We start from the raw sequence: 15,685 nt of genomic DNA on the forward strand, positions 1-15,685 counted from the left end.
CTAATACGCAAACAAATCTTAGTATTGACATTTATGGAAGCAGATATCACCAGCCCCATTATCCCTTCTGGAAAAATTAACCAGAAATTGGTTCTATTAAATCTGACATGCATGAGAAACTATGTTAGAAGACAGTTTCAGCAAGAAGAAGTAAATCACCTCACAATTACTAATTTACTCACAGACTGCCGTCGGATTACTGAGAATGGCTTTTGTAACCAATAACATTATTTTGAGAACTATTCATTTTTCGCTTTTATTTCTTTCCTTGTCTACAAGTAAAAAATCAAGTAACTAGATCATGAACAGAGAACAAAACAAGCTTATGCAACAACTACCAGTACATGGACTACATACAATTAGACAAGGAACCAGAATCTCAGTGGCCAGAGTTGAACCTGGTAAATCTTGATCCCAGAATATCAATGGTGATGAAGTGCTAGAGGCCTACGGCTTGTTGGCTTTGCTTAGCCCTCGTTGGATCCAGGTTGCCAATGGTCATTTTTTGGAATTTAGGAGTTCTGCCTGGCCAGTTGTTAAAGGTTCACAACTAACAACCTGCAAGGCACAAAAAAACATAAAATCAATATTTAACAACATTTTCTGAAAATGAGAGGATGAATGCCAGTCTGGTTCTGCTTGGGGTACCAGAATAAAAAACAAATCATTGATACCTAACTGGCAAATGGCCACCACAACTCAAGAGAAAAGAGGGGGAGAGGGATTCATCACCAAAATTTGATTGGATCTCTAATCTTCTTCATTCCTTCCCATGACAATAACAATAATGAAAAAAAGGGGAATGTCAATGCATCCACCGATTCACTGAGTGACTTTTTCTTACCGCTGCCCTTACGTCCCTATCTCTTAAAGCCCTATCAAACTTCCCTTATCGATTGAAGAAAGCCTTGTATGGCTTCAAACAAGCGAGGATACTGCCCACTAGATTAGGTCAAGTGATTAGCAAGACAATAGAGAACCCAATAGAAATTAAAATCAAAGAATCAATTATTCATTGTGCTGGATAATGACCAGATGTGAGCTGTGCATAAGAACTTAATATATGCAAAATGCCACACCAATGCTAAACAAATAATCTGCTTAATAGAGCTCTGGCGGACTGCAGATAATACTACATGGATGAATGCATCTTAAGAGATGAAGGCGCTTGTTAAAAACAAATCCCATCACATTAGCCAATGCATCATCAAAATAATGCCCCATCATGACAAGGAAACATTGTTTCTCATCATCACATATCATAAAGGTTGATGAACAAAGCAAAAAGGGACACCGTAGAAGAAATATCAAAAGGTAAAGAATCAGAAAGGAGTTCACTAGTTCTTACAACCGCACATTGAGAAGCTTAAACTAAAAGACCATTAGACCATAACAACATAGCAAAAGACTACCAGAAATGAACACAGGAAGTGACAAAGTTCAGTACTCACATCTGGGACCTTGCATTGCATCATATTCTCTTGATTTCCAAAATAAGAATTGTTTACTCAAATTAAATAGCACATCCTTTCAGTTGAATTTAAACCAAAAGGCAATTCATCTGTATACTAACATACTATTCTCATAATACATAGTGAGGATAAAAAACCAATGAGAAGTGTACTAGGAGAATGGTAGAACTATAACTAAGGAACCGAAAGAGAAGAATGTGCTTACTCTACCTTGGGAGATCATCACAGAAGACTTGCCATTGGTTAACTGCTGAAAGAAACTTCCTAGTGCAACTGAAAATGCAAGCTTAAAGAAACTTCCTAGTGCAACTGAAAATGCAAGCTTACATGTATGTTAGTAATGTACTTTCAAGGTTTTGCACCTCTCAAGCACAAAGAAGAGAAAAGCAAAAGCACCCCGCTAAAGTTTTTCACAAAACTAGTGAAAGCATTCTTCAAACTCGATTTAGAAAAATGTAAGATGAAAAGAAACCTCTCACACATTCCTCAATCCCACAAGATTGCAAGAAGCGTTGAGTAAGCGAAGAAGAGGAAACAAAAGAGTCAATCACGTTTTGAAGCTAATGGTCAAAGAAACTAATTACTCATGTTTATTTTCAACATATTGAGCCCTTTAAATAGGCCTTAGAATGAGTAAAATTGGTAAGGTTAAGGAAAACTAATCCTAATTAATCTAGAATAAGAATAAGGCTAAGAAAACCTATCCTAACTAAAATAGGAAAAAGAATTCTAATAGGAATAGACTACCAACTAATAAACATAGTTTGACTAGAATTATAAATATAATACTACTAAAACAAGAATCAAATTACTAGGAAACAAGAAATAAGAAATCCTAATCTTTATAAAAAAGAAATTCTAATCTAGAATGGATTCTTTGACTTCTTGAATTTCTGGATTCTTGATCTTGCATCATTCCCCCCCGGTTGAAAAAGACTCATCCTCGAGTCTAACAGCTTCCATAGATGGTGCAAGATTTGCTATAGTAAAGAATAGGGACCCAATGCTTACCAGGTTTCAAATTACATTTTGCTAGCTTATCATATAGCTTTTTCTTTCTTTCGCTCTTTCTTTCTTTCGTTCTTCCTTCCTTCCTTCCTTTTTCTTCTTTTTTTTTTTTGGGCTCTGTTTTTTCAATTCCTTCATGGGCAGAGGCAGAGAGCTTCATTTCAAACCTGAAATTTCCTCTTTTTTCAGCTATAGAGTAGAATTAATTGCATATTGACTTGATAATTTTTTCCTATAAAACAGTATTGAAATGGCGCCATCCGATGGTAATAAAAGAAATGATATAGCTTGGAATTATGCTATACAAGGCTCATCAAGATCCGGAATTAAATGTGTGTTTTGTAAAAAAACATACCATGGTGGAATAACTCGTCACAAACAACATTTGATTGGTGGATGTAAAAATGCAGTACAATATCCTCTTTGTCCGCATGATCTTAGGGAAGAAGTAAAAGCAATTGTTGAGAAGAAAAATGTGACAAGAACTCAAATGAGTTATGAAGCATCGGTGAATCTTATTGATGAAGATGATGAAATGAGACCTCCCCCCAAAAAAGAAACTCAAAAGATATCTTCAAATAGTTCTAGTGGGTCATCCACAGCGCGTACGGTCACAAAAGGTCCTTTCAATCTTTATTTCTCTGGAAAACAACAAGAAAAGGGAAAAGGTGATTCTGGTTCAGGTTTAGAAGCCAAGAAGATTTTGAGGGATCGCGCGTAAGTGCCTTTGCAACATGGATGTACGATGCAGGGCTCCCTTTCAATTGTGTTAACTACAAAACTTTTGATAAATTCATTGAGGCCGTAAGACAATATGACCCAGGAATGAAGCCTCTTAGCTATCATGATGTTGGAGTAACTCATCTTAAAAAAGAGGTGAAGAAGATAGACAAGATTGTAGAGAAGCATAGAGGGGAATGGAATAAGTTTGGATATTCCATTATGATGGATAAATGGACAACACGGAATGAAAAAATAGTCATAAATGTGTTGGTGAATTCTCCAAGAGGTAGTGTTTTTCTTGAATCTTACGATGCTGGCAACTCTTCTACGGATGCAACCAAAATGTACAACTTGTTTGCAAATACTATTGAGAAAATTGGAAAGAAATATGTTGTACAAGTTGTTACCGATAACACTAGTGAGAATGTTAGTGCGGGTAAGATGATGCAAGGTATGTATCCACACATTTATTGGACTCCACGTGCTGCCCATTGTATCAATTTGATGTTTGGTGACATATTCAAGGAAAACCCATATGCTTCAGGTAACTTTAATATAGTTATCTTTAAAGCTTTAACTTTATTTATACTTATGTCCTATTAAGTATTAATTATAAAATTGTTAATATTACTTTTACAGTTTTCACTAAGGCCGTCAAAATATATTCTTATATCAGTCAGAGGCCATTGTTGTTGAACTTGATGAGGAAATTTACCAATGAAAGAAATTTGGTGAGACCGTCCAAGACTAGATTTGCAGCGGTTTACTTGACTTTGCATAGTTTTTACTTGCAAAAGAAAAACTTGAGAAAGCTAGTTCTTTCAAATAAATGGAAAGAAAATAGATATGCAAAGGAAGCTGTTGGGAAAGAAACTGCCAAAATTCTTATTTCTCCATCATTTTGGAATGACATCGTTCGGGCTCTTAAAGTTGGTGGGCCTTTGGTAAGTACACACAGGCAGATGGCTTATTTGGTTTATAGGCGGCTATTAGAGCCAGAGACATAAGGTCGCCAGGTAACTAACTTTAATATAGATATCCTTATAACTTTAATTTAATTTATTTGATTTATTTATACTTATTAACTTTTAAAATAATTTTCAATAGTTGAATGGTGGATGCAATTTGGTCATCAAACTCCAAACTTGCAAAAGTTTGCCGTCAAAGTACTATGCTTAACTTGTAGTGCACCTGGATGTGGGAGAAATTGGAGCGTATTTGAGCATGTAAGAAGAAGATTTTTATTATATTAATATATTCTATATTGTATTATTATTAGTATCTATTAATTACTCTCTACAACTTATGCACAAATTCACTCCAAGAAAAGGAATAGGCTTAAGCTATCGCGTCTCAATGATCTAGTGTATATAAAATACAATAGAACGTTGAAGCGTCGTTATGACGCTCGCGATACCATTGATCCAATTTTGTTGGATAACATTGACGAGGCAAATGAATGGTTAACTGGAGCCCCCCAAAATCATGAAGATGAACAAGTGTATGTAGGAGATGATCTCGATTGAGGTACTGTTTCTATGGCAGCTGGAGTTGAGGAGAATATCTATGGTCTTAGAGGGAGTTATTCAAGTTCAAATAACAAGGGAAAGGGAGTAGCTACAAGTTCAAGTTGGTCCCTAATTGATGAAGACTCTGAGGATGAAGAAGATGATAGCCAATATAATGCTAACATTTTTAAAGTTCAAGAATTTGAAATTCTTGAAAAAGAATAGATGTTGCTTGTTTTAGTTTATGAATCTACTATGACTATCTATTGATTTTAAAATTTTTGAAATTGATATATTTATTAATATATTATTGCTATTGAATTTTTAGTTATATATACAACAATATAGTGTACGCAGACCTTACCCCTACCCCGGAGGGGTAGAGAGGCTGTTTTCAGGAGACCCTCGGCTCAAAAAGCTTATATATATATATATATATATATATATATATAAAATTTATTTTTATCCATAAATTGTCGCTTCACATCAAAAAGGCGAGCGCTTTGCTTCTCGCCTCAGTGAAGCGGTCCCTCATCGCTATTTGTCGCCTCACGCTATCCAAAACACTAATTATGGTACATTTGGACATCATGAGCGGATTGATATTGCTATGGCCCGAGGTTTATGCCATGCGATTATTGTTGTGGAACGAGATTTATGTCGTGCAATTATTGTTGTGACACAAGGTTTAAGTCGTGCGTATTGTTGTGGCACGAGATTTCTGCCGTGCAGTATGTGGATACGGACCATCCCTCAGGATCGCCCTCCCATGTTTCTCTCTTGGTGGCGTACACGCAGAGTTTGTGAGACACTGACGAGTGTCAAATTATGGTGGTATTGGTTGTGAGTTGGGCGTAAAAGGGGAAGCTTAAATTACTTAAGTGAATTATTTACGTCATATCATGCATTGACATTCTAGACTCACGTAGAAACATGCATGTATATCATCGATATATGCACATTCATGCATTTCATATATGCATAGGACTTAATAGTAGATTGTTGCACACCTGGAGAGTGTCAGATTCATGAATATGTTGAGTCTTAATAATGCATACACATCTTAGACTCATGCAAGATCATTCATATAGTTGCTAGTTGGGAATTGATGCGAAATTTGGTCTCTATCATGCACAAACACTCTACATTCATGTAGAAATATTCGAGTAAAGCTACTTGGTACAAATCTCCTTTATATGTTGATTTGGTGCATTTGTATATGTTTTGATCTGGTTATTTAAAAAAGCATGCTTATTACCTTCTTCTTTGATCGAGCACCTTATCATTGATATCAAATGTTCCTTGGTTGTCTCTTGGCTATTTTTCTATTATTGTATTGGTTTATGAGCTACATGGGTTATATCCGTGAGTATCTTTTAACTAAACTTCGCCACTACTTCGTTGAGGTTAGTCTTGATACTTACTGAATACATGGGGTCGGTTGTACTCATACTACACGTCTGCACCCTACGTGCAGATTTTGGAGCTGAGCTGTTGTGGAAGTCGAAGGCTAGAATTGAAGATGTACTGGCGTTCCAGTTGTAATCTACCATTTTGTTCATGGTAGTTTAGGACAACATTGTAATCCTAATATTAGTCACTCATGACTTGTACTACTAGTTCTTGGATAGCTTGTACTAATCTTTGCGTTCTTATTTTATTATTTATTTGATGACTTCAGTTTGAACTATGTTTATGTTGGTTGGCTTCCCTAGCGTGTTGGGTTAAGCGCCATCACGAGCCTGTTGGGACTTGGGTCGTGACACATGAACAAAACCTAGTTTTGCACATAGCATCTGGAAGGCTGATTTTGTCAGAATCCTTTATCGAACAAGTTCATATTTTGATTGGTAGCTCTAATAAAAGAATACTCCTCAACTCACTGATTCAGTGTGTGGAAAAGAAGATTTAGGGCATTCAAATGTTGTTCCCTTGGTAGTTCCCAGGAATTTTGACTAACAATACATACACAAGGCTAAGCTGGCTTTTAGTTGCCTGGCATAAACAAAATTGATGCTCAAAAACAACAATGATCCAACAAGGTTTCTTTCTCCCAAAATATAGCTTGGAAGTTGAACATCCTCGGGCAATCTGCAGCAACTACGTAGGACTCTTCCTAAATCCCAGTTTTCATCTAAGTTGCTTCGACATGTCAGTTTAGGTGTCGCACCCGTGTCGACACGACACTAGTATGGGTGTAGATATAGGGGATTTGGTCAAACAATTTTGGGTACTTTGACCACGACGGGCGGAAAAATTCGAGACGAGATACAATTTGATTCCCGAAATCATAACCAAAACTAGCGTAAATTTGAAGAAAATAGCATACCTTATCTAGGAAATCAATTTTTTACTTATCTACAATTTGAAAATAAAAAAGAAATCCACTTTACAAGCTATACGTAAGTATTCCACAAAATTTCTCATAATTTAGAGATATTTTTATATTTTTGAATTATTTGTGGTGCCATCCAACTTATTGTCACCACAAAGCTGTACTCGAATATAAGATTGAAAAAATGTTTGCAATACAGCAACTTCACAAGTTACTGACAGAACAGTCTCGGACTTGCCCATAGGGTTTACTAACAGAATTCTATAGTTAGGATGAGCACCAGCACCCTATTATATTAGTAACAGAAAATTCAAAGTAACTTGCCAAATAGAGTAAATTTGAGACAATGATATGAAGCATAACAAGATATTAGTAACAGAAACTCAAACTTGCAGAAGAAGCCAACTGTGGGACAAAATTATAGTCAATTTTTAGATCACTTAATAGCATTCAACAAGAAGAATAAAAAGCACAAGATTGCTAACATTGGAACATGACCAACATTAACAGAAGCAAAAGTGTAGCATGGAAAGAATGCTAAAACAAAAGAACCAAGCATATGCTGAAAGAAAGAAAAAAGGAGCATACCCTTTTTCCCTTCTTTTTCTTTCTACTCAGTATCTGAAGGCAAATGCGATGAATCGACAGGACCATCAACTTCAAGCGTCAGATTTTGTAACCCAGGCTTCAATTCCTTATGGTAAAACTCCTCGTACTCCACTCTGTCTCCCGCTTTCTTCTTCACCTCAACAACTCTCAAAGATGGTGTCAACTCGAATATCTCAGCTGCAATAGTCAAAGGTCCCTTTGCACCCTCCTTAGACCCCTCCAAACTCACTCTACAATCCTTCGTCCTCACTGCAAAGCTCACAACTTTAGCAATTTCCTCTAATTTACTTATGATCTTAGGCACCGGAGCCCCCGATATAAACCTCCCTCCATCCTCTCCATCCTCAAACAAACCAGACAAGTCAAAACTGCGCGAAAATGAAATGATATCAAATGCATTCAAACTAGCAGGCCTAGGCAAACTAGGCGGCTTCCTTCTTATCTCCATTTCAGACTCTGACTCTGACAGCTCAGACGAAGAATCAACTCCTTCTTTATCATCTACATCATCATTTATGCTACATAACTTGTCATCCTCTATATAAAATTTCACATGTTTAAACCCCTTTTTGAACCACCTATTGTTCATTATCTCTGGAATTGTGATCCGCCTTTCAGGATTTGTATCAAGAAGTCGAGTTAAGAAACGAGCCAATTCAGGGGAAAACCATCTAGGACATCTAAATTCACCTTTGTAAATCTTCTTATACATAGCCATAACATTCTGGTCATGAAATGGTAAGTACCCTGCCATTAACACAAAAAGTATGACCCCACATGACCAAAGATCAACTTTAGCCCCATCATACCCTTTCCTACCCAAAACCTCAGGTGCAACATAAGCAGGGGTACCACAGAAAGTGTGGAACAACCCGTCTTGCTTTATCTGTTCAGAAATAGCACTTAGACCGAAATCAGACACTTTAACATTCCCATCTTCATCTAATAATATATTCTCTGGCTTTAAGTCTCTATGGTACACCCCACGGGCGTGACAAAATGCCACTGCTGAAATTAATTGCTGGAAATATTTTCGAGCAACTTCTTCTTTAAGCCTGCCTTTAGCAACCTTATTGAATAACTCTCCACCTTTCACATACTCCATCACGAAATAGATTTTGGCTTTTGTTGCCATAACTTCGTATAATTGAACAATGTTTGGATGCCTAACTCTTCTCAGGATCGAGATCTCGCGTTTTATGTGGGCAATTAGTCCTATTTTGAGGATTTTTTCTTTATCAATCACCTTTATGGCTACGCACTCGTTGGTTTTGATGTTCCTAGCAAGGTACACTTTTGCAAATGTACCGTGGCCTAGTAATTTCCCAATTTCGTACCGACCCAATATAAGAACTTGATTTTCCTTCTTGCTGTTGCTACTGGAGCTGCTGGTGGTGGTGGCCATGGATTGGGCAATTGAAATGGATAATTATGCGTTAAAGATTGGAATATACGAAAAGGGATTTGTAAAGTCCACCTTATTGTTGTGTTTGTGGAGGAGCTTCCGCCACCGAAAGTGGGAGTGAGCTATGGTTTTTTGTGGGTTGTCGTGGTATTGTAAGTAGCGCCTCGGATGTTGATTTTCAGGTTTTTAAAAGTAAGACAAATGATTTTGGAAAAAAAAAAAAAAAAGTTAACACGAAAAAGAATGCTATTATCTTTTTTATATTTAAAAATAATTTAACTTTAAATTTTTTATTTTTTTTAATAAGATAATTTATAGTCACACAAAATTTTGACTTATTTTAGACCACAAATTTTAAAAGTCTATTTTTATTTCTTAAACTTTGTAACCAGTCAAACTACATCACAAAAATAGGGCATATGGATTGTTATATTTGGGGTTCCCGATAATGGGTTTGCGACACGGATCAATGAGGTTCTTTTTTGTGAGAGGGAAGGGGGGTGAGTGTAGCGGTTGGGTAGGGTTGTCGGAGATGAATTCGATTGTACACTTTTACAGCAGAAAGGCTTAGGTGATCTAAAAAATAAAATAACTAAATTGGCACTTTTACTATGCTCGGGTATTAGGGGAGAAGTTAGACCGGCCATGTTGTATGGAGCCGAGTGTTGTCCAATCAAGAAATCTCATGTCTAGAAGTTGAAAGTAGCGAAAATGAAGATGTTGAGATGGATGTGTGGGAATCGAGGCTGAGATAGTTTGGACATGTGAATTGGAGAGACCCTGGTGCCCCGGTTAGGAGATGTGAGAGGTTGACCGAGGCGGGTAAGAGGAGGGGTAGAGGGAGGCCTAAGAAGTATCGGGGTAAGGTGATTAGGAAGAACATGGCTCCACTTCAGCTCACCGAGGATATGACCCTCGATAGGAGGGTGTGGAGGTCGAGAATTAGGGTTGTAGGTTGATAGGCAGTCTAGAGTTTCGTCTAGTCTTCCCAGTAGTATTAGCATTAGTCTTGTATTTTCCTAATCCTATCCCCTTGATATTTCACATTGTGTTATTATTTCCAGCGAGATTGATTGTATTCTTATAGTGGCGTATTCTTAGATCTTTGTTATTGCACATATCTCCATTTGCGCCCATGTCTAATTACCGTGTTGTTTCTACTGTCTATTTATTACTTCATTTTCACTTCTCTTGAGTCGAGGGTTTTTTGGAAACAGACTCTAAGGTAGGGGTAAGATATGCGTACACTTTACCCTCTCAGGCCCCACTTATGGAATTTTACTGGGTTTGTTGTTGTTGTTGGCCCCTTTACTATGCAAAAAGGATCAAGTTTACCCTTCGTTATACTATTTGCTAAAAAATAGCCTTGTCATTGTCCAAGTGGCTCAAATATAGCCCTCCTCTATTATGGTTGTCCAAGATGGACACCTAACTCCATGTCCAAGATGGACACTTAATCCGAAGATTGGATAACGTCTAATAAAAACAACCTATACATAATGACCCCTAGCTTCCAGTCCTGTCTATGGACCGATTTACATCTGACTGAATCAAGGCTTTCATCCAAGGCAATGTTGCACGCGGACCATACCACCATATTTCTAGCATCGCCTTAGTCCGCTTCAACTCTTTAACTAAGCCAAAAGGGATAAGGTGCACACCCAACAGACTTTTCAATCAACTCCGAAAGATGAGGCAATGGATATCGATCTCGGCGGCTAGTGTAGCTAAGAAGGCCTTCGCGAATGCTATTATTATATTTGGTCCCCAAGGACCGCTCTGACCTTTGAAGGTTCGTACTACTCAACCAGAATTAAAGCACGTCCATTAGAGGATGCCCGACCATCTGTCATGCCTCAATAATAACTGAACAACTAAAGTCGGTTTTTATCATCCTACAAGGTGGATAGAAGAATCATCGGTGTCACGACCCAAAATCCCAACTTGTCGTGACAGATCAAAACACATTACTAGGAAAGAAACAATCACATAACGTCTAGGCATTTGAATTTAAAACATGATTTAATAAGTTCAACAGTGAAAAATCTCATAGATAATTGATAAAATAACTGTAACTCAACTACAACAATCCCAAAATCCTGGTGTCACCGAGTACATGAGCTACTAAGTGCCAACATAGACTGAAACTCTAGTACAACTGTATGAGGAAAATAGAACAATACTGAATAAAATTAAAGGAAGTAGAGTCAAGGTCTGCGGGCGTCATAAGAGCTACCTCGAAGTCTCCGAGCAGGTACTAGCACCAGATCTAGCAATCACCGCGTCCAGATGTGCCTGGATCTGCACACGAAGTGTAGAGTGTAGTATGAGTATAACCAACCCAATGTACTCAAAAAGTAACAGGACTAACCTTGGACTGAAAGCAGTGAAGAGCTCAGAAGGATACATTGAGAACCAAAAATAATGACAACACATATATAGCAAAAAGAACGACAATAATAACTCAGAGAAACTTCCATATACAACTCGTTCACAGTACAGAAGTTTAACCATGCTTTCAAGTTCAACAATTTAAGCCCAACACTAATAAAATATGCCAAATATAGCTAGCATGAGGAATGTTACATCTCTATGCCTACATGTTAGATATGCATGTCAAATGTAATGTATCACGGTGATATTCCCAAGTACACAAACTCTTAGATTGCTCAACCTGTCTATCTCATATTCCCACTAAACACACACAATCACTCAGCACTGTACGGGTTCCTGACATTAATGCCCCTCACCAAAGCACATGTAAATAAATCATTGTGCATGTGTTCACTGGTGGTATGTCAGACTCCGGACGGGCGGATCCTACCCAAACGCTAATATAAAGCCTATAAGGCCTGATGCGGCGTGAAGCTCGATCTATAATAATAAATAAGCCAACAAGACCCGTTGCGGTGTGCAACTCGATCCATAGTAGTAATAATAATAAAGCCAATAAGGCCTGCTGCGACATGCAGCCCGATCCACAATATCACTCACAATCTGGCTCTCAGGCCCCCAACTCAGTTATCAATCTCTCTAGTCTCACAGGCTCACAAATCTCATACCACTCAGCCCAAACAATGATAACATGATGTAACAGTAAATAATAATAGAGAGTGATAGAATATAAGGGTCCACCAAACTCTATAAAGAACCAGGTTCTCTATCAGTTCCACTAGAACACACGCACATAGCAGTAAGTAGATGACAAGAGGAATTTTATGTGGAAAATTCCCAGCTCAACGGGATTAAAAACCACGACCTACTCTTGTAGAATTTCAACTTCACTACTGAGAAACTTTAAGATTACAAACTATGAAACCTAGGATTAACCTCTTAATCCCTCACTAACTTGTAATACTCTATTACAAGCCACTTTATAATAACTCTATTACAAAGACTTTACAACTCGACTAATTAATAATGACTAGGTCAGGAATCCAAACTAGAGTAAGAATTTGAAAAGTAAATGCGGAAGCAATAACAATAAGGAATTGAACAACTATAACTAAAGGGCAGAAAATAAAGGATATGGAAAAATTCAAGGAAAGAATTCCAAGAACTTCCAAGAACGCAAGTTCTATAGCCTTGACAAGATCAAAGCAACAACGTCTTGATTTATTGAAGAAATCAAACGCCTTTACTTAAAAGCAAATCAAAATAATAGATTCGGATCTTGACCGCTTTACGAGTAACTTGAGACAACAATTAATAACTAGTATTAATCGCCTTCTAAGAATACCACAAAGGAATCAAAGATATCACAGTAGAGAAGTAATCTTACTACCTTGAACTATGAAGTAATAAAGGTTGAAAGATAAATCTCAAAGCACAAGTAACAAAGGTTCAAAAGAACTCTCAAAGTATGATATACTTAATCAATAATGAAGTCTCTCAATGAATGAGAAGAACTCCTTATTTATAGGAGTACTAAGGCAAAAAAAGTCCTTAAAATTAGGTATGGTGGTTGCTAAGGCATAAAAAGTCATTACAATTAGGTAGGGTGGTTGCTAAGGAGTAAGAAAAGTCATTGCAATTAGGTGGGGGCGGCCAAATCCCTTTGAGGCATATTTGGACCTTAAAACTACTAGTTTGGGCCATTGATTTGGACTCCAATTGGGCTCCTTTTGAAATACCCCCTTTGGACCTCTTTTAAGCTCATTTTGAGCCCCTTTGGTGGACTTCAAGGGCTGATTTGGTGGCCCAATCTTCCTCCTCTTGGACTTCAATTTGGATCACCAAATAATTGTAAAACTTTGATAATTCATATACTTTGGGCTTGAGCTCTTCCTCTACAATTAAAAGCTTTTTTATTTGCCATTGAAGTATAGCAACCTTACAGTGCAACTCTTTAGCTTGAGATCTTGTAAATGGTCTTGGAGCTTCCAAAACTCTATCATTGTCCTTGATGCTATCATTCCCCTCTTCTTGAAAAGAATTCATCCCCGAATTCGATCCTACATCAAACAAAGACAAGTCAACAACATTGAATGTAGCACTTACTTAAAACTCACCAGGTAGATCCAGCTTGTAAGCATTGTCTTCAATCCTTTCAAGGACTTGAAATGGGCCATCTTCTCTAGGGTGCAACTTTGACTTCCTTTTGGAGGGAAATTTCTCCTTTCTAAAGTGAACCCAAACTAAATCTCCAGTTTAAAAATAACTTATTTTCGTCCCTTATTCTTTCTCAAGGCAGTTTGCTCATTTTTCTTCTCAATTGCAAGATTTGTTTGTTCATAAATTTTTTTCATCATCTCAGCCTTTGTCCTACCATCAAGATTATCAATATCATTAGTAGGTAATGATAATAAATCAAGGGGAGTGAAGGGATTAAAACCATAAACAACCTCAAAAGAAGACATACCTGTAGAAGAATGGATTATTCTATTTTAAGCAAATTCAATCATAGGTAAGTGAGCCTCCCAAGAAGTTAATTTACCTTTCAAAACAGCCCTCAACATATTTCCTAAGGTTCTATTAACTACTTCAGTTTTTCATCAGTTTGTGTGTGACAAAAAGTAGAAAACAACAATTTAGTGCCTAACTTCCCCCAAAATACACGCAAAAGTGGCTCAAAAACTTAGCATCCCTATCACTAACAATAGTTCTAGGTATACCATGCAATTTGACAACTTCTTTGACAAAAAGGTCAGCAACATGTGAAGCATCATTAGTCTTTAAACAAGAAATAAAACGAGCCATTTTGGAGAACCTATCTACCACAACATATATATTATCCTTACCATACCTTGTTCTAGGTAAACCTAACACAAAATCCATAGAAATATCAATCCAAGGTGAAGTAGGAACAGGTAATGACGTGTAAAGACCATATGGTAACACTTTAGATTTAGCTTATTTACATTCCAAACACTGTGCACACATTCTTTCAACATCTTTTCTCATTCCAGGCCAAAAGAAATGTTCAGCAAGTATGTCTAGTGTCTTTGGGACTCCAAAGTGACCCATAAGCTCTCCACAATTAGCTTTCCTTACAAATACTTTACGAAAAGAGCAATTAGGGATACACAACTTATTTTCCTTAAAGAGAAACCCATCTTGGAGGTTAAACCTCTCAAAAGGACCCAACTTACAATCTGCAAAAATCTTGCCAAAATCAACATCATTAGCATAAGTCCCTTGATTTGATCAAAACCTATAAATTTAGAAGTCGGGGTAGAAACTAAGATATACCTTCTTGAAAATGCATCCGCAACAACATTCTCTTTCCCTTGTTTGTAAGAAATTACATAAGGAAAAGTTTCAATGAATTCAACCTACTTAGTATGCCTTCTACTAAGTTTATCTTGACTCTTCACGTATTTCAAGGATTCATGGTCAGTTTTAATGACAAAGTCTCTTGGCCACAAGTAATGTTGTTGTTACATCCCGTACCTTAGCATTAGGATGTGCCGTAGTAAATCCACATGAGTTCGAAGGGATTATGTCTATTAGAAGGTTATAGAGGGTTTAAGACATTATTATTATTATTATTATTATTATGAGACCCTGTAAGTTTACAACCTTGATACCATTAAGCATACGAAAATTTGTACTCTTTATATGAGATTAGGAAAATTAGAAATTGAGAAAATATATATATTTTTACACGGATGTTTTAATGAAATAATAGTGTATGTATTGATTTTATATGGTACCACATGACCACAATAGTAGGGTATATATAAAGTGTGTTAAAAGTGAGTAGTATTTTAAGTAATTTGAGATAGTTCTTAATTATGCGGGTAATTGGTTAATTATCGGATAGCGGGATATTACCTAATTAATTAATAAATTATAAGATAAGAATTAAACCCATCCCCCCCCCCAAAAAAAATGTGGCAGCAATCACCACCCAAAACAATGACTCATTAGTCATGTTGGGATTAGGTGGCAACTAATTAAAAGACAAGCCTTGAATTTCAAAAAGGCTACATATTTATCTTACAAATTAGAAGATTCATATCTTCAACATTTGAGAGATTAGAAAAGGCTTTTAATGAAAACAATCTGAAGCTAACGAAATGCATCCTAAAGCCAACATCGAAAGCAATCTGAAACTAACATAGAAGGGTGCGGGTCTTTAATAAATCGAACAAAGATTTTACAATTTTAAGGGAATACGATG

The 15,685-nt window shown here is 36.8% G+C and overlaps 2 protein-coding genes across 4 annotated transcripts; one reads left to right on the plus strand and one right to left on the minus strand.

Annotated features, from left to right (window-relative positions):
• Window positions 1-230: 230 nt before the first annotated feature.
• On the minus strand, window positions 231-9,218 carry LOC107786980 (CBL-interacting serine/threonine-protein kinase 12). Of its 3 annotated transcripts, none has more exons than XR_001648267.2 (3): window positions 7,635-9,212; window positions 1,683-1,781; window positions 231-558 (listed from the first exon to the last, which is right to left on the minus strand). XR_001648267.2 is itself a non-coding variant. In XM_016608494.2 (2 exons), the coding sequence occupies exon 1, from the start codon at window positions 9,058-9,060 to the stop codon at window positions 7,657-7,659; it is 1,404 nt and encodes a 467-aa protein (XP_016463980.2). In that variant the 5' UTR covers window positions 9,061-9,218; the 3' UTR covers window positions 231-558; window positions 7,635-7,656. The 3 variants fall into 3 exon arrangements, 1 of the variants encoding a protein (XP_016463980.2); XR_001648268.2 differs by lacking the exon at window positions 231-558 and adding an exon at window positions 675-942 and having other exon boundaries at window positions 7,635-9,215; XM_016608494.2 differs by lacking the exon at window positions 1,683-1,781 and having other exon boundaries at window positions 7,635-9,218.
• LOC107786979 (uncharacterized) lies at window positions 3,219-4,382 on the plus strand. Its single transcript, XM_075235450.1, has 3 exons — window positions 3,219-3,747; window positions 3,843-4,147; window positions 4,311-4,382. Exons 1-3 carry the CDS (start codon window positions 3,219-3,221, stop codon window positions 4,380-4,382), a joined length of 906 nt encoding a protein of 301 aa, XP_075091551.1.
• Window positions 9,219-15,685: the final 6,467 nt, after the last annotated feature.

This window comes from Nicotiana tabacum, chromosome 17, assembly GCF_000715075.1.
Source record: "Nicotiana tabacum cultivar K326 chromosome 17, ASM71507v2, whole genome shotgun sequence".
NCBI classification, from domain to species: domain Eukaryota; kingdom Viridiplantae; phylum Streptophyta; class Magnoliopsida; order Solanales; family Solanaceae; genus Nicotiana; species Nicotiana tabacum.